The following is a 25,884-nucleotide window of genomic DNA, read 5'->3' as shown; positions in this document are numbered from 1 at the left end:
CTTTTTGACAAGTCAGCATGAGTATTGCCTCAAATACATTCAGAGTGTTTGTTTTGTTTTCTCTCACATTTAAATCACTTATTTTCACTAAGCAAACATGGAGCATATTGACAAAGACCTGGGAGTGAGGTGGACTTCCCCCAGATTTAAGCTAGCATCTGATCTAATCTTTGTATTTTTGTCTGTCACCTTTTCTCTCTCTCTCTCTCTCTCTCTCTCTCTCTGTATCTAAAGAGATATAGCTATGGAACATATGAATATTCCAGACATAAATATAGTTTTTCTATATACAAATATATGGTGAAATATACTATAACTATTTCCCATTGAAGTCCTAACTCTTCAAAGCATTGTCTGGCCATTAGATTCGTACAGAGACAAAGCAAAGAAAATTATGGTTTTCTTATTTTTCTTTTAAAATATGTATAAATCATTGGTAAAACGTTATCAATTGCGATAAATCATTGAGAGGCAGCTGCACCATAGTGATTAAATATACAGATTCCAGAACCAGACTGGAGTTTGAATCCCAGTCGTGCCATTTGCCAGCTACATGACTTTGAGGAAATTACTTAACCTCTCTATACCTCAGTTTCTTCATCTATAAAATGGGACCAACCAAGATTCATTCCTATGTCATAAGGTTATTATGAGGATTAAGTTAATAATTAAGTACTTAGAGCAGAGGCTCCTGCACAGTAAGTGTTCAATAAATGGTAAGTGTTATTATCAATGGTATCTTCATAAAGATTAATGACCAGCTCCAACCTTAAAAGGTTCATATTTTCCACAAATACCTTAAAAACTCATGGGATCCCATCCCCCCTTGGGAGCTGGGAGGAGAAGGTGGCCATCCCCACACCCAATTTTAAGGTTGCAATAGGGCTGTCTTCTATGGGTGAGACCCAAATTGCAGGGAACCAACCCTCCAAGGCTGTCCCCAGGTATAGAAATTTTGCCCATTTGCTTGCAGCAGCTGCCAAGGAAAGAACAAAGAGCACCATCTCCACTGAGAAGAAGTAACAATGGGAAGAACAAGACCAAGTGAATCATAGCAACTCTAAAAAATATAACAAGCAACCTCAAGACTTATCACAGCAAGAGCCACACTCAGGACTTTTCTAAATAAGAGACAGTGAGGGCGACTTGGCAGCTCACACTGGAAGGCACAGCCTTTACTTGCTGAGCGTGAGCCTGGTCCTGAGCCCAACAGAGAAGGGAGCTCAGCAATCAGCTGGTTTCTCCGAGTGAGGAAACTAAAGTCCAGAGTGCTCAAGGGACTCGCCCAGAATCACACAGCAAGTCAGCTCCCATGCCTGCACACTTTTTTTTTTTTTTTTGGTTACATTCAAAGGAAGTGGTTCCTCGGCAAAATACTTGTTTTATGAGGCATAAAACCTATCTGGAGTCAAAATCCATTTAGAATCTGAGGATTAAAAGCCCAAGGAACTTTACATATTACAGGCATTTGTAAGGATACCATTTCAACATCACCCCCACTCTTCTGAAAGGCTAGGTCTTCTCATCACCACCCGCATACACAATGACATTGGAAGAGAAAGTCATGACGCCTTTAAAAATGAAATGGGGAGATATGGCTGAAGAGATACCCACGTCTACAGCACTGATCAAGGGTTCAGTTGGGAGAGGGCCCACAGGTGACACTCAAGCCTGTGACTGATGTGGAGGAGAAAGAGGGAGTGGGTACCCCTGGCCCGGTGGCTCAGTTGGTTGGAGCGTCATCCTGTACACCAAAAGGTTGCGGGTTTAATTCCCAGTCGGGGTACATACATAGGCAACCTATCAATGTTTCTCTCTCTCTCTCTCTCTTCCCCCCTTCCTCACTCTCTAAAAATCAATAAAAAGATATTCTCAGGTGAGGATTAAAAAAAATAGAAGAAATGGGTAAACAGTCTCAAAGGCTTGATTCCCAAGTTAGGATTAAGAGCAGACTTTACAAACTGTCATCTTCAGGCCACATCCATCACTGGGCAATTTGTGTTTGGCTTACACAGTATATTTATTTGTATTTGAGTTAGTAGTAAGTAAGGAGCTCTTACATAAATAAATGGATTTCTAGCTTCTCTTGGAAAAAAAAATAGAACACCTGGCAATTCTGACCCCACAAGGCAACGACCAGTTGGTGCTCATGGAGCTGCCCCTCTAAACTGGGAATGCCACTCCACTTGGCCCTGGTCTAGAGCCACGGGACTGATATAGAAGAAGGAAGCCTCCATTTCTCCCAACGTCTGGGCCAGCTCTGGGACAGTCACCTCCACCTGTCACTGAGGCTGGAGTCTAAGACTCCATCGTGCAGATATGCAGCAGCCCAGCATGTATTCGTCCTGAAGAAGCCACTTCGACATGATGGTTTGTGTCCCAGGAAATCTCCCACAAGCCTAGCAGAACTAGTGCAGTGCTGTTTAACCCCATGCCAGTCACCGTTTCCCAGGCTGGTCCCCCAGAAGACAGAAGGAAAGCACACACTTCTAGGGGTGGACAGTGAAGACGACCCTGTGGCCACCAGAACAGGTACAAATCCAGCCACCACTCCCTCCAATGGAGGCAGGGGCTGAGAGAGGACACTGTGCACCCTTTCACACAATGACATTTGCAAGACAGTTATTTAGAAGCTGCATCCATTGGAATGCAGTGGGAGCTTTGCTTTCCTATAGAAAACTATGCTGGGATGGCTCGGGCTTTCTTGGGGGAGGGGGAACGGCAGGCAGGGCAGCGACATGAGACTGCCCCACACTTAGTTGGTTTGCATTGCAGGGTCAGTTGTTAAAGATACCAAAGAGCTCTCACTGAAGAATGTGGTGAGGAGCCCCTCATGGAGGAGCACAGGAGAAGGCCATGGACCACAGAGGAAGCCTGCAGTCAGGCGGCAAAACATGCAGGCTGCCAGGCTCAGAAATGCAGAGGGAATGACTGTTCTACTCCTTGCCTCTCTTCTCAGGGATCCTCAGTTCTGTCACTGGCAGAGTCCTACAGGGCAGTGGTGGAAAGAGACCAACCCGCCTCTTACCATCAGGGGACCCAGGCCCTACTGCCTTCTCTATCTCAAAATCATTGTTCCTCTGCACTCCCCATCTGGGCCTCGGTTTCCGTACCTGTCACAGGATAGAGTTAGGTTTAGGGGCCTGTAGGAGACCATAGATGTGAAAGCACCTTAGAAGCACAGCCAGCCAGGTCACCAGATTAGGATACCCAGGAGGCCCCTGAGGCTAGCCATGGCCCCAGCAACCAGCAGTCAGGGTCCCACCCCCAACTCCCGCACAGCACAGCTCTAGGCCCAAAGCACCAGCTGATGCACAATTTCCCTCGACACTCATTCAAGTACCCCCTATTAGCTTCCTCCACATCTGTGATCACGGTTCTCTATTTCGTACGTTTCTTTCAAATAACTCACTTTTTTACTTTAATAGGGCAACCTTGGTTCTTTACTGTAAATGGGGCGGGGAGCGTTCATGAAGTTCACACTGACTGGCTTGGAGCACTGGTTACCTATTTCTAAAAGACATTCAAACAAATTCATCACAAAAGCGTTTTCATCCTTGTGTTCCGGAGGATAGAAGCTGGAGCCCTAAATAAGTCATGCTTGTCCTGCAAGGCATTTTTTTTTTTTTCATGGAAATTAGTTACCACCATTTAAAAAAGGGATTTCATATATACAAGTATACATACATACACACACACACACCAAGTCCTAGTTTCCAGCTTCTCTTTAAGAATGGCAAAAGTCTGGCAAACACTGGGCTCACGTTCTGCTGAGAAGCAATTGCCCCTTCTATAGGGCTTGTCCTGTCTAGTTGGCCACAGACCCAACCTTTCCCTATCGTCTTATGCCTGCCATGCTTCATTTGTTACATTACTGTCTGGCCCACTTAGGTGTTAGAGTTTGGGACCCTCACAAGCAACCTGAAGTTATTATTTTGATCCGCCAATTCCATGTATACCCTACACTGGGAAATCTGTGGGCCCCCAACCCTGACCTCGGGTTTGGTGGAGGCTCCTCTGCAGAGCAAGCTGACTGCTCCTCCACTGCTCTAGGCAGCATGTGCCCCACTCCACGTTAGGGTTTTTGGAGACCTGGACAAAACATCATGCTGCTTGTGTCATGGAAATCCTGCAACAAGCCCAAAGCAGGGGATTCACAAGGCACATGGGAGCCCCTCCTAGTCCAGAAAAAGAACAGGAGTTATTCCTCCCGAGCCCACCACAATAGTTGTCATTTTGTGCATAATTCGGGCTGTCTAGACGTCTATGTGCATGCCAGAATCCCAGCCTGGACGAGGAGCCCCTCTGGGACAGACTAAGAGACTAATTCCCCCTCTCTCTTCTCAGCACCTTGCACGAGGTCAGGCCCAAGGTAAAGGTTTACTGAGAAAAGAAAAACAGGCTAACGGTTTATGAAATAACAGGACTCAAAACATTAGCACATATTCACACAGTGATTCTGAGTCACTGTGGAAGGAATGACTGTCGGGACCTGAGGGAATCTCAGAGACATTCTAGTATGACCACTCTTTCTGGTGGGTGCGAGGAGTTCCTTAGGCTCTGCACTGACAAGAGTACGGTATGACCTTGAAGAAATGGGAACTGCTCAAGTTTTCAGTCCGCTGGTTTCTCTTTTCTTTGTGGAGTTTATAGAAGAGTCATTTCTGTTCATCTCGCAACTTCATCCCTGACTCTGTGGGTTTAAGTGGAGTTGAGACTGCACCATCCACAGTGGAAAGCCTGCTTTCAGGAATTTATTTTTAAAGCTCTGAGAGCTCTGTTAGCTGTACCCTGGATTAGACTGGAGAGGAGAAGGAGCCCTGGTGGCTCCTAGGCAGATCCCGAGCCTGGCACTCTCGGTATTTCTCTGGCTCTTTGTGTCCATGGGTAAGATTTGGGGCAGCCGGGGAGAGGGCAACTCCCTAACTCCACAGCATCGCAGCATCCCGAACATTTCTCTTGGAGATCACAGACCCACATTGAACCACCAAGGCCCTGGGTTCAGCGACAGGAGGGGCTCTCTGCCAAGGTCACACTTTGTGTTTGCGGCAGACCTGAGACAAGGAGCTAAATCTCCCAACCCCAAGTCAGGGCTCTGTTCCCCACACTCAATGGCTCAACCTCTGCCCCAGCTGAAGGCAGGGTTTTCCTTCCTGGGACGGTCTGAAATGGGCCAGTGCTAAGACCTGGAGCCTGGGCTTGTGAAGAAGTGACATTTGAAGGCCTAACCAGGACAATTCACTGTTAAGTGCTCCACACACAGAGTGGGGTATAGCGAGTGATGCAAATCACTCTAGAGCAGCGGTTCTCAACCTGTGGGTCGCGACCCCTTTGGGGATCGAATGACCCTTTCACAGGGTTCGCCTAAGACCATCGGAAAACACATATATAATTACATATTGTTTTTGTGATTAATCACTATGCTTTAATTATGTTCAATTTGTCACAATGAAAATACATCCTGCATATCAGATATTTACATTATGATTCATAACAGTAGCAAAATTACAGTTATGAAGTAGCAACGAAAATAATTTCATGGTTGGGGGTCACCACAACACGAGGAACTGTATTAAAGGGTCATGGCATTAGGAAGGTTGAGAACCACTGCTCTAGAGTCAGAAGACTCTCAAGCAGCCACGGTGTTGGCATGGCCAACTCTCCCTGGGGCTAGAACTCCTGCCCACTTTGGAGAGAAGAGAAGGGCAATAGAGGGACCCGCCTGGCCCCACAAGCAGTCCTCCTGTCCAATGTCCCCTAAGGAGCCTTGGTGAACGGGGAGACCAGAGCTCCTGAAAAGGCACCCAGTGAGCCTCCAGGAACCCCCACTCCAGCCAGATCCCGAGCCCCACAGGCAGCAGCCTCTCACCTGTTGATGGAACTGACGCTGGGCACCGTGTCATTATCACACACTCGTTCCGCCAGCAGCCGGTCCCTGATCTCCCAGGCAAACATGGTGGGATTTTGGCGTTTATATTCGGCAATTTTTTCCACCACTTTGGGCGTGGCAACCTTTGGTTTGGATCCTCCAATTACTCCAGGCTTGATGCTCCCCGTCTCATAATACCTAGGACAAAGGAGAAAGGAGCTTAGCCATGAGGAACCAGCAACATGGATTTTAACAACAAAATAATAGGCTACTCTGTCCAGGAAACATACAGATCTGCGATGTCCAATCAAGTAGCCACTAGCCGTATGTGGCTTCTGAATATTTAAAATGTGGCTCATTTGAACTGGTACATGAACTAGTACATACTGTAAACTTAACACACACCAGATTTTCAAAACTTAGTACCAAAAGAATTTAAAATATCTCATTAATAATTTTTATATTGGCTATATGTTGAGATTATATATATATATATATATATAATTGAAATTCATTGTACCTGTTTTCTTTTTCTTTTTTAATGTGTTATTAGAAAATTTTAAATTTCATATGTGACTCACACTATATTTCTGTTGGTCAAGATACTACACATTCATTTATCCCGTTATGTTGATCTACCATTTTACAGTTTACAGAACTCTTTCAAGTCAGTTTTCCCATTTGATCCCCACAGCAGTTCTAAAGCACATAAATGTTTTGAATGAATGAATGAATACATGAAGAAGTCCCCGTCTACAGGTCTAAAACAGAGATCCATAGAGGTTAGACGGCTTGCTCATGGTCACACAAGACCCACTGGCCAAACCAGGATCGTGGCCCCAGCCTCCTGAGCTACAATTTCCCCAGAAAGTTGGCTTGTACCTTTAATTTGCCAGCTCTCTCATCCCCTAGCACAGTGATGGTGAACCTATGACACGCGAACTCATTTTTTTGGTTGATTTTTCTTTGTTAAATGGCATTTAAATATATAAAATAAATATCAAAAATATAAGTCTTTGTTTTACTATGGTTGCAAATACCAAAAAATTTCTATATGAGACACGGCACCAGAGTTAAGTTAGGGTTTTTCAAAATGCCGACACGCCGAGCTCCAAAGGTGCGCCATCATTGCCCTAGCGGATTCATCTGCCTTCTGTAATACTGTCCCCTAAAACACAACTTACTTTTCCATAAGAAACAATCAAACCATAACCCTGGCGTAAACTTAAAGGGAGTGCTGGATTCCAGAATTCCCTGAAACTGGAAGTCAACACCCAAGCGATCAAAAAACCAGCCCCGAGTCACTCACGGCAGCGCTTCCAGGGACCTCCCCTGCGGTAAATCGCTGCTTCTAAGGGCATTTCCATGCTATCAGCTCTTCCTCGTTAACGCAAATAGGATGTCAGGGTTTTACAGTAAAACCGAGACCAGGGAGAAGAGCGCCGTGAAAGATCATTTCAGAGGGGAAAACGACTTGATTCCTTTTCTGAATCCGAGCTTCGCTGGATGTCTCTCTCAGCACGTGCAGAGGAATTCTTGACTTCCTCTTGCAAAGGAGACTACCTCGCAGTTGAAATTTCTTTTGAAACAGAAAGACATTTTAGAAATGATCGGTAACTTTCAAACCTAACAGCAGTTTATAACTGGTAAAGGAAAGCGGTGATCTGCTCATGGGATGGGTAGGAAAAGTTACCCAGAATAATGGCTGGTTACATTTAAAGAGAGGTTGAAATTCTCAGCCTGGGGAAGTCTGGTGAGCGCCAGGTCAGTGAATATTCTAGAAACAGATGAGATAATTTGGGAGCAGTGATGTGGAAGTGGAAATTCTATTTTTCTCTGAGGAGAGTGACTCATGTACAAATTTGGACCGTAAGGCAAAACTCAACCCGTCCTCCCTCTTTTTGTAATTGCTGAAAAATTGTTATTAGTCACAAACATGTTTTTAGAAATAGTGAAGAAAAATACGCTTTTGCCGGAAGTCTAGAGAAGTCCCTAAATCAAGGCACGTGGCAATTGCTGCAGCCTCCAATTATCCTTCCAATTTTACAATAGAAAATCATGTGTTAATATCAACACAATAATTTATTATTTAGACACAGTGCTCTCAGGTTTACAGAGCTCTTCCTTGAATTATCTTGATCCTCTCACCAACCCAAAGAGGCCAGTAAGGACGTATAGAAAGGAAACCCATGATCAGAAGACTAAGTGACTTGTCAAATTTCCTTCTGGAAGTTAGGGGCACCCCCACCTTTTAAACCTGACTTTGAATCTGGAGTTCCTCCCACTAGAGCAAACTGCTGCTTTGCTTGTAAAAATTTAAATAATAGTGATAGTAATAATAATCCCGTGCAATTGCAGGAAGCTTTACTGTTTACCAGGAATTTTAACATGCATTTTTTTCTTTCATTCACTCAGTCACTCAATAGTTACCCTCGTGGGCAAGGATTACAGACACACGGACAACCCTGTGCTGGGTACTCAACATATGTTAGTTAAATGGAGCTGCAATATTCAGGCAGCAACTCTGAAAAGGGGGCAGGACGAAGCTCCCCCCACCCCCAGCGCTTGTCCTGTCTGCATGGCTGGGGTGGCAGAGCTCAGGCTGTCCGCCCATCCCACCTGAGCAGTGCCAACCATAGGAGGCTATGCTCTTGACATGGGAAGTCTCTGTCTTCCTTTTGACTGACACATAAGCCAGACACTTAGGAGGCAAACCTGACACTCCCGGAAACCCCAACTGCCAGCTGTGCCAAGTGAGGACTCAGACTAAATACTGCCCTTTCATCTCAGCAAAACAGTCCCCCGGGCATTCCTTTAGCTTACACGCAACAGATGAGCAGCACCAACAGCACACAGTATCGTTCAGTGCAAGGAGCACTAGTTTGGGAGCAAAGGGGTGTAGATGCCGGTCAGCGGCTCTGACCCTAACGTGCTGTGTGACCTGGGCCAGCTCACTTAGACTATCGGGGCCTCAGTCATCCCATGCGTATATAAGGAGAGGATGTTTGCCCTGCCTGCCTCGCAGGGCTGTTGTGAAGACAGAAATGCAGAATGGTTAAGAAAAAACTTTGCAAAACGTTAACAGCAGCGGGTTAAAATCCTTTGAGTGTTTATTACTATGTAACATACCACCCAATTCCCAATGACCTGACCCTCCCAGGCAGGCTCTAGTGAAAGAAGACAACAGCCAGGCTTTCAGAGTGGATTTAAAGGGGCCTCACATGCCATCAGGCTGTGCCTCTCAAGCCTCTCTGGAGCTGGAGCTCTGTGGACTGAAGGCCCACACGCCTGGCAGACCGCCACCTTCCCGAGATGACGGGGGCCTCTGCCAGCCTTGCCATGCCGCCTCCGAAAACCACGGCCACCACACAGCACACGCTCTTTACAGTCTGTCACCCGGTGCGCGCCCATCAAATCCTTTAGTGACCAAAAAAATAAATAAATAAGTCAGTGGACAGAACAGCCCTCATTCAGAAATTCCCAGTCACACTGTTTTAGGGCTGAACTTGTTTCTTAAAAGGCAGTTCTAATTAGAGTGACATTTTGTCCACTGTGGTTCTTAGTTATGAAAATAATGAGCTATGAAATTCCAATTTATTGTTGACAACTTAAACGGCCAGGCACCGGAGCGGCGCGTAACTTCCGAGTGCCACTCCACCTAGTGACAAATCTATTCTGGGTCGAGAAAGGCTGCCAGCTGAGCCTGGGAAGGTCCCTGTCCCCTTCAGTGTCGGGGGGAGATCTAGAGCCCTCCCGGGTACCAGAACATGAGGACCCGGCATCAAGATGTCCCCTCTCAGAAGGGCTCAGCATCTTGCCCTGAGAAGATTTCAAATAGCCAGCAAAATGTCGGCTCAGCAAAGATGTCTCAGCAAAAAACAAAGGAAGGGCCTTCTTTCTCTCTCTCTCTCCCTCGGTGCAATGAGGAGGCTTCCCAAGAAGATAGCTAAGATCCATTCGGCACTCGGAGTCTGATGCTGAGATAATCTAAAATATTTCCGGTCTTTCTCCTATTTTTGTCTTCATTTCTCTTTCTGTTTCTCTTTTTTAAATTAATCATTCTCTTTTCGCTTGGTTTTGGGGTTTGTTTTGTTTTTTCTCTTTCTCTTTTCTCTGATCTCCTCTCCTCTATTTTCTTCTACTCTCACTCTCATCCCCTAGTCAGGAAAACCACCTTCTACTAAGAACACCGTGGTTGACGTCCTGCCTTCCTCCTTGAACTCTGCCTGGTGCTCGTTTGCTACTGAGTGCTAAACAGGAGTGATGCCCCCAGCCTCTGCGGCTGAGGTGACCCAAGATGGGCAGGCGAATGAGGAATAAACCCGGGGATCAAGGTCCCTAAAGGGGCTTCCTTCCAGACCTCTGGCTTAAAACTTCCTCTTGGTCTCCAGCAAGGCCCCCCAAGGTTAGCAACTGTCCTTCTCCTTTCATTTAAAAGAATTTTTTAAATTCCAGCAAGTAGAAGGGAAAGGGCAAGCAAAAAGTCACAATGTCACTGACATCCTTCAAAATATTTATTTCCTATCCAGGCATCTGTTCTCAAACCATCATGCAAGCTGCAGGACAAAGGTTGTTCTCTGGCCCGGGGAGAGAAATCCTGTGAGAGCACTGAACAGCTATCACCGGAGACTGCTCCTAGTTGCCAGGGCAAACCTCTAACTTCACGTGGCTGTGAAACCAAACCTGTGGCTTTGGTTTGGGGGACTGGTGAGATGCCCGTGATCTGGGAATCCTATGCTCTCTTCCCAGCCTGGGTACTGACTGGCTGGTTAGATCTGGGCCAGTCACTTTGCCTCTCTCGGTTTGTTTCCTCCTTTCGAAACTGCTTCCCTGGATGGTGCTGTCTCGCTCACCACAGAAAATCAACACAACGCTAAAGGCTGCACCGCCCTCTGGGAGAATCAGCATTGTTAGTATTTTGCTTGCAGCAAATCGCTGGGTCAAGTGGCAACTTTCAAATGTCAGACTTGAGAGTTGGTGTCTGTTTGGGTTTTTTTGTTGCGTTTTTTCCTCCTCTAATTTAATATATACTTAGGATGCCTGTTGCTATGAAAGAAACAAAACATAGAAGAAAAATACTGCAGCCCAACAGGAGGTTGATGATAGTCCACAACTGAAAATGACAGATGACTTTGTCAAAATGGACTGTGTTTTTGAAAACATTAAAATGAAAAACTGAACTCTGGTCATTTTGGTGATTTTAACTTGTGGATTTTCCACCCAGCCCTGCCCAGGTCCTGAGCTCACCTAAAATGCGCAGGGGAAGTTCCCAAGAACCTCTTACTCTTGGGTCGTTTGGAATAATTTACCAGGCTTTCAGAAAACAGGCCATCCCTCCTGACTGAGTCCCCCAACCCCCATGTCACTGGGGTTTTCCAGGACTAGTTTGAACTGAGGGGCCTCGAAAGGGCTTTGCAAACTCTAAAGTGCTGTGCATGTGGGTGAAATGCCACAATGATTCTCACTGTGACCCTGCCACACTGGACAGCGGCTAGGTCATGTTTTAGGTGATTATTTCAAAAATCAAGGGAAACCTGGAGCTCCTGCCTTTACCTGCCAAGGATTTTGCTGACACAACCATGGCTGACCCGAAGCTGCCTGGAGATGTCGCAGGGCCTGACACCTTGATGAGCAAGTTCCACTATCCTTTGGCGGACTACATCCGGGAGTGGCCTTCCATTCACAAAAACTCCCCCAAGCTGATTCACTCCTCCATGTCCTGAAACAGATGAGAAACAGAAAGCGAGGGAATGGGTGGTTAGAACCAGTCACATAGAAGGAGAAGGCCTGTCGGGAACATTCAGAGCCTCACAGATCAGAAATGGCTGCAGGCTGGACATCTTGAGCCTGGAGTCTGATCATGCAGACTACATTAATACCTCACATTGCTTTGTAAAAATAACCTCAGCCTTTGTCAATCTTCAGCCTGTCAATTGGGCTAATGAGGGCAAGCATCTCCATACTATGCTTCCTTTAGTTACTAGCATTTTCTGTGCAATTCTTTTTTTAACAATGGAATATGTGAAGACCTCAGTCTATACTAGGGACACACCTTATTACATACATGATACTGAGGTCTAAGAAAAAGCCTCGGGAGAAAATATATTTTAAAATACATCAAATTTAAAGACATTAAAAAAAAATAAAACTCTTCCTTTTAACAAATATCTTCAAAAGTGAAAGGGACTACACCAATAAACCTAGATTTCGGGGGTGGGAATTTTTTTTTTTAAATCAACAATCTGATTAAGGGTTACGTACTTTTTAAATTTTTTAAATAGTATCTGCACGGTGCTGAGACAAAACCCAACCACTGCCTTGATAAAAACACTTCCTTTAATTACATACCCAATAAAACTGAGGGGGAAATGAGCAAACAAAAAAGATGAGGCTGATGTGCAGGTCGACCACTGTACCCTCGCAGAGCACACAAAAGAAATGGATTGGAGGATCACATTTATTTCACCCTATTGCACTAGGATTTGCTATGAAGAAGTTTCCCTAAAATTTTTTGGAGTGTTTTGCAATTGACAAGCAGCTATGGGTTGGTTCAGGGGAAATAAAGACGGCTTCTCAACCCAGGTTTTACAGAGGCTCTGGGACAAATTTTAAGTAGCGTCTGGGAAAGTATCTTCCCCGCCCCATTAAGCTTCCTTATATCCAGGTCCATCTGGAGAGAAACAAGGATACAAGTAACTGAAGCGCCAACCCAGTAAACACAGGGGGTAGCAACAATATTGACCTTGTAGTTATTAATCAGCCACTGACATCACTGAAGCCAAAAGCTAAGTCCAAGCATTTACCAATGCTGCTGGCAGCTCAGAGGCCAGGAGGGGGAATAAACTAAACTGAGACTTGCCTGGGACTGGGCTATACCAGGGAAGCCAGGGCACCTTGGAGGTCACACACACACACACACACACACACACACACACCAACTCTAAAATGTAAAATAGCCACCTCATCTCAGCTCTCCACCCCCTCCCCAGCACTCAAATACTATCCAGTTTCATGAACAATATCTGAAATGGACGGGAGTAAGGAATCCATAACATAACCTATTTTTTTAAATGCCAAACCAATTCACTGAAGTTTCTCAGGAGAGTCTGAATTGAATATTTGCCCAAATTTCCAACCTCAGGCTGATTTCAAGGGAAAACACAATTTTTATAGATAACAGCAGTACTTAATTCTAGTTTTAAGCTGAATTTCCCTCTGATTTTCAAAATGAACTTTAGTTGGTTTTGATTGTTCTAAAACACTCCAGACACAAGAAAAGGAAAACCATCTCAAACAGGATATTGCAGTTAGGAATATGATTGCTTAGTTCATCTAAAATCGAAAGACTGTAGCCACCCCTGGTCATGGGTCTTAAGAAAGCTTTGTTCTGGGGTTGGGAGCATCTAATAAAAAAAAGGTTGTATGGATCTTTCAAGAACAGGTTGGATTTAAGAAGAAAGTAAATTCAAAATTGGTACAAGCTCATCTGAAAGGACAAAAAAAAGAAGCTAAAAGCCCTCAGCACACTTTTAAGATAACCTGTCAGTCCAGGCATTGTAGCCCATTTGCAATAGCCTGTTCCCTATTACCACTGGCAATTTAAACTTTCTGCCCAAAACACAATGCCAACCTTCAGAGCAGTTCAAGAGCGGTTCTGTAAGACATTTGTGAGCTTTGGGGACCACTTGTATCATGGACACTCTAAGTGACAGCAAGCCCTATACTCCTGACCACAAATCTAGGTTACCAATACTTTTCCAGAGTCGGATCCACATGTCCACAGTTGACACCAGACCCAGGGTAACCTGGGATCCCCCTGGAAAGGACCCCAAACTCACTTAGCTCTCTCTGCCTCTTTCATAGTCATATCCAATAAAGCAGGGGTGGGGAAGGTCTGGCCCTCAGGGCCGTATAAGGCCAGAGAAATCATTTGGTTTGGTCCTGCTAAGGCTTTAGGGGTGAATTAATTAAATGTTTGCCCAAATACAGCAGGCTAATTTTTAAGTTGATAATTCTGTATGGCCCGCCAATGATGTTATAAATATCCAAATGGCCCTTGGCAGAATAAAAGATTCCCCACCCCTGCTATAGAGCATTTCAAGAGTGGTAGGGAGATGATTTACAACTGTGATCTGAGAAGGTAATGTCTCCCACTTACCCTGAGATTAGAAAGAAATAAAACTAGATGCCTGAGAGAGGGGAGGCATGATGGGGAAAGAAAAGAGGAGAAGTGAGGTATGGAGGGAAAGTGTGCAAAGAGTGGGCACAGACAGCAAGAAACGAGAGATTGGAAACGAAGCCTCAAGTTAGGAAGGCAGAGGAGGAGAAAATGGAATGGATTAGCCAAAACAGGTGAAGAAAAGACAGGTGAGTATGATGCACAGAGGGAAGCAAGGAGACCAGAAGAAAAAATGGAGGACAGATTCCCCAGTAAAGGGCAGGGGACTTCTGTGGGGGGGTGGGGGGGTGGGGGGCTTTGTTTTCTGGAACCCTAGGTCCAGCCCTGCATCTCCTGACAGAACACAAGTCCAGCCTCTACTTCCTGTGGACTCCAGCTGGGTGAGAGTTCATCCCATAGAGAGTGCTGGAGGCAGACACAGACTCAGCTACTCTTTTCAGGGCCAAGTAGAATTTACAGAGAGACTGACACAAAGATAGATGGAACCAACTCAAGGCAAAGACCAGGAAACAGACACAGATACAAGGGAAACAGCCCTGCCCCCACAGGACTGGCAGAAAAGGGTTGGGGGGGGGAGGGGGTTGGGGGGAGAAGAATGGTTGAATTGCAGATGCCCCTGGGGCCTTTGTGGCTCTGGTCTGGAAGGGCCAGCCCCCACAGATGCTCCTCAGGCCCAGATAAGAGCATGCTGCCCACCGAGGCCCTGTCCACACCCTAGACTGGGCATAGGGTCTTAGAGAGAGGGTCTCTACGGACACAGTCACAGATTAAACTCCAGGACTTAGAGACACTGAAATTTCTCTTAGTGGTCCCTGAGAGAATGAATGAAGGGACACACAAACATGCCAACAGGAACACAGGGAAGAGCAGGGATGAAATTTCATTAATGGACTCTTAAATGACAGACAGATGCTGACACACACCGACAGCCAGGCCATAGATACAGAAATAGTTAAACCAGACACAGCACCTTGCACATGTGTGTACCCACCCAGACATTCCACTCTCCTCTTTCTGGAACCTAAGCCCCTCACCCTCCTCTTCTGTAAATCCTTGAAGACCCAAGAACCAGCTCCAGGTTTACCCATGTGAACTTCCTATCAGTGCTTTTGTCTCTCTGGCCTCAATATCATACTCCATAAAATGGGTGTAACTAAAGGTTTAGACAAATCTCAAGTAAAAGTGCTTTATAACTGGTAAGCATACCTGAGGGAGGGAAACATCTGGGGAGGGTTGTGCTGATCAAAGTGATGAGCCTGGAATAGGGGGTGGGGGCAGGGGAACTCTGAAGCCCATTTCCAGGCAGTGCCTGCCCCTGCCCCATGGGCACACCATCTCTCCCACACAAAGCTGTCCTGTTCTGATGGAGGGGAGAAAGAGGGTAGCAGCGTGAAACTCACCAGAGCCAAGAAGGGAGATGAGGAGATGAGTCTTGGTCCGAGCCCCTATTACCCCAGGGACCTATAAGGGATCTACTGCATACCCCACTCCCCACCTCCAATGACCAACAAACTGAGGCCCTGGAGGGCACATTGTGCAAGCAAAGAGCTTTGGACGTCAGAACCAAGCAGGCCCTGGAAGCTGGGCTGGCTGGGGCCCAGCCCCCACCGTGCTGCCAGGGAGTTGAAGATGGGAGGAGGGAGCACTCTCCAGGGGGCACATGAAGGCCAGGACAAGGAGGGACAGATACACAGCATTAGCGGTTGGCTAACAGCGTCTGGAAGTAGCTGCCTTCTCCACCCTCAAGATCACCGGGTCTGACGCTATCTCTCCAAGGGCTTGTGCAAAATCTCTGGGGCGCCCCTCTGTATAGAAGGAGGCAGTGAGGGTCTGTTGATCTCCCCACATCTCCCCCGACTCCGTCCCCCGCAAGGAGAGAAGTGCAGGGGTCAGCCCTCCCCATTTTGTCCCCCAATCTCTCCTTGGCTAAGAGCTTGCCCAGCAGAGTATTGACCCCAACTCGTTTGTTTCCTGGCTCACTCTGTGAGATCAGAGCCTCTCCGGAGCCCAGCTCAAGTGTGCGCAGGACAGGGCTGCGGGGGGCGCTGGGGTCACCACAGATTGGAAACTGTTTTGGCACAGGCCCGGGAGGATGAGGAATCGTTTGGGCTGGGACCGGAGAAAGCGGCTTCACTGCGCAAACCTCCGCGCGGCTCTGGTGGATTACCTCCGATTCGGGAAATTGACACAAAGAGAAACACCTGCGGGCAGTCAGCCCCTATCGCCCGGATCAGCATTTCTCTGCCTGCCGGGCCGCTCGGCCCTCCGGGTGAAAAAGGACCAATTCGCCCAGGGAAGCTCGCCTTCTCTCCAGCCGGGTCTCTGCTGCCTTTGTTAAACAGGGGGCCCAGGGCTGGTAAGCAGGATTTGGGGCTGTGTGAGGAGAAGCTGGCTTGCGGAGGGCTCCCAGCCAGGGAGCAACCCTATGACCTGCGGCCCCGCGGGGACCCCAGCTGGGCACCGGCTGGATGCCGCCCAAGCCTGGCGCCTTGCTCCGGCCCAGCTCTGCAGCGCGCAGAGGGGAAACACGATTCGTTCCACTTGGTATTTCCTTGAAATCCCCGAGTCTAATCCGGCGCTAACTCGCCGTGAGAGAAGCGCATCGCACAGGAGGCTCTGCTAAAGGGCGAACTGGCAGATCCCGGCGGGTCAAGCGACCGGCCACCCGCCTCGCCCGCGCCCAAAATGACCCTTCCCGTCTCCTACACACTCGGCGTCGTTAGAAAGCGGGGCGCCTGGATGGTGACTAATTGGCTGCTTCTTCATTTTTATTTATGTTTTTAGGGGAGAAGTCATCGTAAGGCAAGCGTCCTGCAGAGGAGGACTGGGGAGGGTGTCTTTAAAGGTCTGTGTATGAACTGGCGGCTTCTAAGCAGACGCTCAGCTCAGGGACCTCTACTTGGTGGATTTTTTCAAATCCCACTCAACTCCAGAACGCCTTTGGAGCTCTGGACCTGAGGTCCCCGCTCATCTCTCCACCTCTCCCTTCACGCCTAGCAGCACACAGGCACTGGTGGGGGCCCCACTCCCCCTGCAAGCCCTGTTTGGATCAGCCCCACCGTGGAAAAAGGCGCCATCCGGGTTTGGGTGTGGGGCGCTGCCTGAGACTCGGACTGACCTTTCGCTACAACTTCGTACCCTCCAGCTAGTCCAGCCGGAGCCCTCTCCAGGTCCCCGCCACGATCCTCCCAGCACTCTGAGACGTCGCTGCCAGGGCCCCCGAAAGGCCGCCGAAAAGGCTGCTGCTCGCTGCCTACGTTAGGCGTTGGTGGAGGCGGGACTCCCGGTGCCAGGTGCTCCGGGCCCAGGCGACCAGGCACTTTGTTCCACATCCCCTGCCTGGAAAGCCCTGCACTTGGCAAACTTGACCGCGTGGCTACAGAAGTCCTGGGTCCTACCGGCCTCAGCGCCTGCCCCGTAGTCCGGCACCCCCAACCCCGCCCCGGGCCGGAGAGTGAGAGAAGCGAGCTCGCCGCCTACTTACTATGCATGGATGCAAACGGGTCGTGCTTACAGTGTATTTCCATCGGGGCGCTCCAGACTGCAGGCCGGCCCACGCCGCCGCCTCCCGGCGCCAAGGGGCTGCCCAAAGCGGCTAAGGAGCCGCGCCGCCGGGCCAGGCACTGTGCGAGCTGCGCTCAGAAAGCACTGCTGGGGCCTCGGGCCTCTCTCGGAGCCGCCCGGCCGGAGATGGGAGGTCGCCGAGAGCTGCTCCTAGAGGCGGGAAACCGCGCTAGTGCACTCCGGCTGCAAGTGGGGCGACCAACTCCTGGTGGCTTCCCTCCCGGGCTGGCTCAGGCGGCGGCTCCGGACCCGGCTCGGGGTAGCTGCTGCCAAGGCGCCCGCAGCCTCGGGGGCATGGCGTAGGGACCCGCCTCCGGGACGGCTGGCGCCCCCGGCCTCCGGTAGGAGCGGCTTTGAGGAGGCCTGCGGGACGCGCGGCACTTGGTTTTACTCAAGGGGCAGCGAAGCCCGTGGGCGGCCAGGCTGGTTCCGCGGCCTCGCTGCCTCTGGAGTGTCTCCTCGGCGGCTCGGTATTCACTGGATTCTTCTCTCTCTGCTTCTCCGGGTCTCGGGAGCTCCTACTTGCCGCCTCCGCCTCTCTCTGCCCGGCTCGCCGATGTCTCCCACGAAGTTGCAAAGAAGTTCCTCTCTGGCGGTGCTGGGGCCCAGTGGGGTTCGCAGACGTTTCCGCTACTGACGTTGGGGATGAGACTCCGGAGTCCCGGCGAGCTTGCAGCCCTCATACCCTGGGACCCGCTGCCTTCAAAGTTCCCGCGGCTCCCGCTTTCCCCCCATCGCTGGGACCAGGAAAAGGGACAACAGCGACAGTCTCCTCCTCGCCTCACGCCCAACTCTTGAAGCCCCGCCGCCCTGTCTCGGAGGTCTCGTCCTACTGTCTTTCAGTTGCTTCTTCCGGGACGGCCGCCGCGCCTGCCCCAGGCGTGGAGCGAGGGACAGAGGAGAGAGCGGAAGGTCCCCTCCGCCACGGCCTCCGGGACTACTGGTGCTGAGATGGAGCCGCTGTCGGTTTTGCCCGCGCTGCCGCCGCCGCCGCCGGCGCTAGCCCTACCCTGCTCGGCGCGCACAGTGCGCCACTGCGCCGCCCCGGAGCCGCTTTCAGGACCCGCTGCGTGTGGACAGCGCCGCCCGGGGCTCAGCCTCCCTCCGGGCGGGGGCGGGGCGGGCGCTAACATGCCAATCACGCTTCACCAAGCCAATCAGAGCGGTGGCAGCCGGCTCTGGCCCGAGACACCGCTCCATTGGCTGAGCAACCGGGAGGCTCCGCCTAATTAGTGGATACTTGGGCAATGGGAGAGAATGGGAGGCGGGGCCAAGGCAGCGGCGCCACGTTCATTGACAAACGCGCGGCGCGAAGGCCTAGTGAAGCCGGGATGGAGAGAGGGGGAGGGGATCCACCTAGTGTCTGGAGAGTCCCGCGGCACATTCTCAGGGAGCCTGCCCTCCAAGCTGCGGCGTTGGGACCCTGAGATACCCTGAAGGCCTGGGGGCAGCCAAGGCAGGGGTGGGGAAATAGTCTCCAGAAAACAAACACACACACACACACACACACACACACAGCGGATGTTGGAGAAAGACGAGTACAATAGAGAACCGGCTTTCAATCTAAGCACCAACAGACTCGCGTGTGCACATCTGCCCCGTTCTCAGTTTCTTCATCTGTAAAATGGGCAGAGTTGGCTTTATGGAGCTCCTGCCAGTGGAAACATTTCATAACTGTATCAAGTGTCGACTAGGCCGCTACCTCCTCGTCCACCCCTCTCCCTCTTTTTACCCCAGGCGCTCCCAAATCTGAGATAACTGAAAGGCAAAGACATTGAGGTGAAAATTTTTTTCACATTCCTTTAAAGTTGGTAATCAGGGTGCTCCTGTAGGAAGAGGCTATCTGAGGCTTTGTATGGGGTTGCCCAAGCACTGAGCCCTGAGCACCTCTTTCCAGCTCCAGGCCAGGAGCTGCCAGATGCTTTGGGGGCTAGTTATTCAAGCAGTTGGAGCCTTCTGTCCACAGGGGTAATTCCACATCTGGTGCAGGGAACTGAATGAACCCAGGCCCGTCCAGTGCTAATGAGGGTCCCTGAAGCCAGCGGATGGGTGCATTCTATCTGCAAGGGCCCTGCCAAGCCACATTAGGCATGCTGCTACCTTGCTGCAGCTTTCAGCTGTTGAAAAAACCTGACTTTCCCTCTCCAGGGGAATTTATAACAAAACCTTCCTGGTCCAGAAAGGCAGGGTCTTTGACCAAGGAGTCTCAATTTCTCAAGGGGGTGTGAGAACCTGAGGCCACAATCAAAGGAACTGGTCTTTGAAAAGGAAGCATGAGGCAGGCGGTCTATATCCAGGAGGCAATAATTCTGTGAGAGCTTACCTATGCCAGGGTCCTGGCAGAGACACTGAAGATTCCCCTGGGCCAGCAGCTCATGGGAGTGGTCCCAAGTCCCACCATTGTGCATTCAAAAGCACTGATCCTCTAACATTAAACATAAACCCAACAAAACAAGGGCTCTGGGATGCCCACTCCAGACCTGGACTTGTAAGGAGGACAGAGCTCATGTTGACTCTGAGAAGACGCCCAGGTCATTCAGTCTCCCCTCTCTCTACCTCTGCCCCTCTTCTCACACCCCTATACTGGACCAGTCCTCTAGCCCACCTTCTGTTCCTGTCCCAGACCCAGCTGCCCCAGGAACCGCAGTTAAGTTTCCTGCGCTGACCGTCCCCACCCCCTCCAGGCACAGCTGCAGGGAACAGTCTCAGGCGAGCCTCTTGGGGATCAGGAGGTTTCGCGTGCACGGAGGTGGGGTGGTGGCATTATCTCTTCTTTGTCTGGAACCCTGCCTGTCTGGATCTTCACCCCACCCCAACCATCACCCCTCACCCCCACCCCCCTTCGCCTTGGAGCAGAAAGATCGTAACAGCGCTGAGATACCAGAATGAGTTAAGGATCCCGCTTTCGCTCCACCAGTGGCACGCAGACTGAAAGTGACTAGATTTCGACGGGGCAGGGGGGGGGGGGGCCGGAGGGGGAGCGGCTCTGTGTTCCCACAAGGGGGCAGGGGACAAGGGTGGGGTGAGGATGCGTTGAGGGGTGCAGCAAGTGACATCTCCACCTCCAGCCCCTCTCATTGAGTTCAGGCCTGGAAACCCAGATTTTAAAGTATTTGAGCTAATAGGGAGGGCCCTGAGGCTAAACTGTCCCCATTTTACAGATGCGGAACCTGAGGCGGGATGCGACTTGTCCAAGGTCACACAGCGAGTCCCGGCGAGAGGAAAGGCTGTGGCCGGGAACCGTTTCTCAGGAGGGTCTCTCCAGAGCCACTCTCAGGATGGCAGGGTGGTGGGCGTTTGGGAGTGGGCATGGGGCTACGGTACCAAATCAAAGCACCCAGCGAGGACGTACCCACGCAAACGGCTTTCCTTCCCATACCGGGGAGGCTTGGACAGAGCCCGGGGAGCGCTGCCGCGGTGGGACGGGACGCCAGACGTTACCGGAACAGAAACAGCTCCGATTCCCATTTCACACAGAAGGCCAGGGTCGGGCTGCCTAACCTCTTTGGCCAGAGCGGCCCCTATCGCACTGTGCGCTGCGGTCAGAGGAAGCCTCCCTCTGGGTCGGAGGTAATTCACCGCCTCCGGGGTGGATCGGCCTCCGGGAACTTCTAACGCCAAGAGGCATCACCAGACCTGGTATCCTGGCCACCTTGCCCAACCTTACACCACCGAACGGCGGCTCGGAGCCACCCCATGGCCAAGCCCGGCTCCCGCGCCTCGGTCCAGCCTCCGGAAGCTCGTGAGCCCATGAGTCTGGGTCCAGGAGAGAGGGGAGCAAGGAACTGGTCCCGACGCCTCCACCCTGAGAGCGGTCGGGCCTCGCTCTGCGCAACAGTCGCGTGGTTCCATCCTCCCCCTCCCCTCCCCGCCCTCAGCAGGACTTCGGGCGGGGCCCTGTGCTAACTAAGCGCTGGAGGCAGGAGACCGGGAACGAAACCTTCCGGGAAGAAACCCAATTTATGTAAATGGCATTGCCGTTGAAAGTTTTGCTACGGAAAGAAAGCCCGTTGAGAAGGATGTTTGAGAAGCCAAAACACCCTCAGAGAGACATCCACCTCAGTCCTCGGCCACAAAACCTGGCTGCACTCGAGCACACTGCCTCCCGCCTCCCCTCTCTCCGACGCGCAGCCCCTCCTGCGCCCCGCGGCGTCGGCGGTTTGGGGCTGCAATAGCTCTGTGGGCCTGAGACAAACTCCCGCGGCCCAAGTCCAGCCCATTTCCCTGCTCCTGCTGCAGGCAAAGCGAGGCCCACAGGGCTCAGACTGGTTGCTCAGTTCAGTTAAGGCAGAGGTGACACAGCCATCGCTGTCCTAACTTGGTGGGTGCTCTCTAATCCTCATTTCAAAAACATCAAAGAGACACAACAACCGACGCCAGGGGTCAGAGTAGATTCCTGCTCCTGGATCAGGGGTCTGCTCTGCCCCAGCCAGGTCCATCTGTAAGAATCGTCCAACTGAGTGACAAAAGGGAAGAGTTTAACCGGGTTTCTCAAGAACCATGTCCATGGTCTGTCAGGATTTGTTTTCGTTACCAGTGCACACCGAAAGCCAGGTGCTACCGGGCGCCTCTGGGACTACCTTTCTCTGTCTGAGGACTTTAGGCGGTGGAGCCTCGCTCCTAGGGCTCAGTCTCCCCATGTATCTAATAGGGAGAAGAGCCCCTGAGATGAGGCCTCTCAAGGTTCTGGAAGATGGAGATCCAGGGGCAGAGAATATTGTCATCATTCGTTCACAGGCTCATTCTCGAGCGGGAGGGCTTGATGCCATTGCCTATCCTGGTCTCCCTGGCTTTGGGGAGCCTTAACTCACACAGCAGCTGGCTTGCCCAATTGTAGTTTTTCTCCAAGGACGCCCATGGTGGCAGTAAGGGGGAGGGGGTGTTCTCCCAGCAGGAATGAGAGGTCAGAGAAGTCCTCCACAAGTCCCTGCCCCTCTCTGGACCTCAGTTTTTCCCTTTTGGTACCACAAGGAAAAAACTAGACAAGAAAATCTGTAAGTGGCTCCCTGCTCAGGGTTGACCTCACCCGATCTTGGGCTTAAAGCTAGAAGGGCATAGAGTCCTTCCCCCGTGTATAGATGTGGAAACTGAGATCAAGAGACAGAAGGGAATACAGTTCTGAAGAAAGGCAGGGGAGGTCAAGAGGCCCATAAAAGACCTCAAAGTTAGGAGAGGGAGGAAGTCCACGTGAAACCCCCAAACAAGACCTGGATGCCCCCAGCCTGTCCAGCTTCTTGGCTCTCCTCTTCCCTAGTGGGGCCCAGGCTGGGGCAGACCAGCAGAAGTGCAGTGTCACCTGAGATGTTCCCAGTGACCTAGGAAGGGCGCCCTGACTCCAACCCGTCAATGAAGAGGGGGCGTGGCTCTTCAGAACTTCAGACGCTGGCCAGCCTAACTGCCCCTCCCCAACCCCACCCAGACCCATCTCCATGAGGAATGAAATGCTTTATTGATTAAACGATTATTCAGGCGATTGAACTAATCAAAGAGCCCATCGACCGCCATGAATTACATTCTTTGTAGACTGCTCGCTCTCGTAGGGAAAGGCAGCAGGGGCCAGCCCCTGAACACTCACCCATTCCCAACACAAACACAAACCCTAGTCCCAGCACAGGCACCTCTGGGAGTCCCACCTACTCAGGGACCCACTGGGGAAAAGAGGGAAGAGTGAGGATTGAGCAGAGGGGTTCCCCTTCCTGCACTCTCAATCTGGGGGATCCTCTTCAATTCTGCCTCTTCGATTTCTGCCCTAACGTCTCTTCAGTCACAATTTTGGAAACACATCTAAGCCCTGGGAATTGTCCTGGGATTGGGCTATAAGTTCACTTCTCTCTGACCTATATTTAGGGCTGAGGGACAGATGGGATGTCACAGATCCACAGGAATGGGGAAAAGGGAGTTCTTGCCCGGGCCAGAAGTGTGTTTGGGTGTGGGTTAGCACACTTGGCCTAAGGAGTAAAAGGCTCCTATACCCAGCTTTTACCTCAGGGCAAACAGGCTTCCCGCTGCCTGCCACCTCCTCTCAGATGTAAACACATCTTGCTACTCACTGCCTGGGCCTGTGGGAGGCACACCTGGTTCTGTGTCAGAAAGGCCTGTCCGCATACCAGCACCAGAACTGGATGCCCAGAGGAGGCACCCATGTCCACCCTACTTCTGCTCCCCTCCCTTGGAGGGGCACCCACAGATGAAACCTGAGCACACCACACCACACACACACACACACACACACACACACACACACACACACGTCAGAGGCTTGTCTAGGTGAAAGCAAAGGTAGGCCGGGGGTCCCCAGAAATGTCTCAACTAGCATATAGGCTTGCCTGCTCGCTCACCTGCCAATGCTGTGCCTGCTGCTGGAGACCCTTTTATACAAATGGTAGGCTCAACAGTGCCCACAGAGAGAAGCTGTGCCCACAATACACTGAGGGTCTGTGCACACCCCCGGAATTCACACTTTCACTCCTGGTTCTCCTAATAGAATGGGACCTGAGCCTGTTCACAGGCTTAGCACAACAGGACCCCACAGGCCGTAGACCCATCCCTGTACCTAGAGGCTGGCACTTTTGTGTATATTGGCATGTACACAGTGAACAGCTGTTGACATGTACACATCTTTCTCACTTCCAAAATTACAGATGACCACAGACCCTTTAAAAAGAGTAGATATACACTCAGAGGCTTATCCAAGTTATATATATGACACACATTTTGGATACAAAATAACAGTATCCAGGAACACCAACTCATAAACACAGAACACATTTCTGAATATAAAGACACACAGGCACATAAACTCGTGGACACACACTCAGACATTTGAAAACCCGGTATACAGGGACACACAAACGCATTGTCACTCTTGCACACTCTGAACCCATATGTAAACACACAGACCCAAACAAACTTTCAGAGCCCCCCCTCCCCCCCAGACAACTACATAAATATTCAGAAATAGAGGAAAAATAGGCAAACTCTCTGACACTTGGAACGATGCAGAAGTCCGTGAATAGACTGGCGAGAAGACACACAAACGTGCCACAGACAGACAGGCAGTCAATCCTGACAAAAATGAGGCCCCCTCCCCCAGGGCCGAAGCCCCGGGAGGACCAGCACCCGGCTGGGTCCCGGAGTTAGCGCGCCTGGAGCGGGTATCACGGTCCTACCTGTCCTGCCGGTCCGAGGAGTTGGATAATTTTTCTCTAAATCCATTTTGATTTTTCAGAACTTGATGGAATGGACAGAGGGGGAAAAGTTTCCACTTTTTTTGTGCTTCTTTTTTTTTTTTTTTCTGGTGTCAGGGGCCGCTCACAGGTCGGAATAATTCAAGCCTTCCGCTCCCCCGCCGAGCTGGGGTAGCTGATCACTGAGCTGAAACTAAACGTTTTAGGTGGAAAAAAAAAGCGTCCGAAGGCACCGTGAAATGATTAAGGAACTAAAGAGCTTCTCGCCATGTGAGATCATGTCCTGTTCTCGCCAACATCACAAGATGTCCCCAGACACGCCGCGCCCCCAGCGTGCGGCCCCGCACTGCCGGCCCAGAGCCCTGCAAGGTGTCCGCGCTGTGCAGAGGGGCCTGCTCCGCTGGCCAGACGGGGCGGGCCGGGCCGGAGCAGCGCTGAAGGCCAGGAAAGCAACAGTGTCGCAGCCACACCGCCCTGGACTTTTATAAGGGGTTGTGGGGGAGGAGGGAAGGAAGGTTTCAGAAAGCCGGGAGCTAGCCCGCGCACTTACGGGAAGGGGCCGACCAAAGACGAGCCTGGAGCCCCGGCCTCGAGGCAGCACCTTCTACAAACCCCTGCGACTTGGTATCGCGGCCCTCTCCGCGGTGCGCGGGGCCGGTGACCCCTCTGGGTGCACACCCGGCTGCGAAGGCGGGTGCAGGCCTGGTTTTTGTTTTTAAAGAAATTAACCAATCTGCCAAGCAGGTGCTTTTGAAGGGGGTGCAAAAGCAGGAGATGTTGCCAAGCATCCAGTTTCCTCAGGCTCACCCCTAGGGCGGCGCCCGCCCCCAGAGCTCCCAGCTCCCCACCCCCACCCGAATTTGCAGCTGCTATTGCTATTGCCATTGCTGGGTCCCCAGCTCTAGAGAAGTACGAGAAGCCTGAAGCCTCCAGGACCTACTCTGCCCCCTGGTCGCAGTTCTCCCCACACCACGACCCATTTTGGCCCGTAGCACAGCAGTTAAGATGTGAAATGCTGGAGATAAAATCCGGCCCTCCGCTTTGGAGCTCCGGGCTGAGCAGAACCATCTCAGGGGGTCCTGGAG

The 25,884-nt window shown here is 50.8% G+C and overlaps 1 protein-coding gene across 4 annotated transcripts in view; it reads right to left on the bottom strand.

Moving 5' to 3' along the window:
• PAX5 (paired box 5) overlaps positions 1-25,097 on the bottom strand; it is a 158,562-nt gene extending 133,465 nt beyond the window's left edge. Inside the window, exons 1-3 of one of the 4 annotated variants that reach the window (XM_070431181.1) lie at positions 24,782-25,097; positions 11,423-11,588; positions 5,870-6,067 (exon numbers count right to left, since the gene is read on the bottom strand). In XM_070431181.1, coding sequence (XP_070287282.1) covers positions 5,870-6,067; positions 11,423-11,588; positions 24,782-24,827 — 410 coding nt within the window. In that variant the 5' untranslated portion in view covers positions 24,828-25,097. Of the gene's footprint in view, positions 1-5,869; positions 6,068-11,422; positions 11,589-17,532; positions 17,692-24,781 lie in introns of those variants that run through there. The other 3 variants (XM_070431184.1, XM_070431183.1, XM_070431185.1) reach the window with 3 other exon arrangements.
• Positions 25,098-25,884: the final 787 nt, after the last annotated feature.

This window comes from Myotis yumanensis, unplaced genomic scaffold (assembly GCF_028538775.1).
Source record: "Myotis yumanensis isolate MYYU_CA2020_CCGP unplaced genomic scaffold, mMyoYum1.0.hap1 SCAF_12, whole genome shotgun sequence".
Classification (NCBI taxonomy): Eukaryota; Metazoa; Chordata; class Mammalia; order Chiroptera; family Vespertilionidae; genus Myotis; species Myotis yumanensis.
Note: the sequence above shows the minus strand (reverse complement) of the source record. Positions and strands in the feature narration are given on the sequence as shown.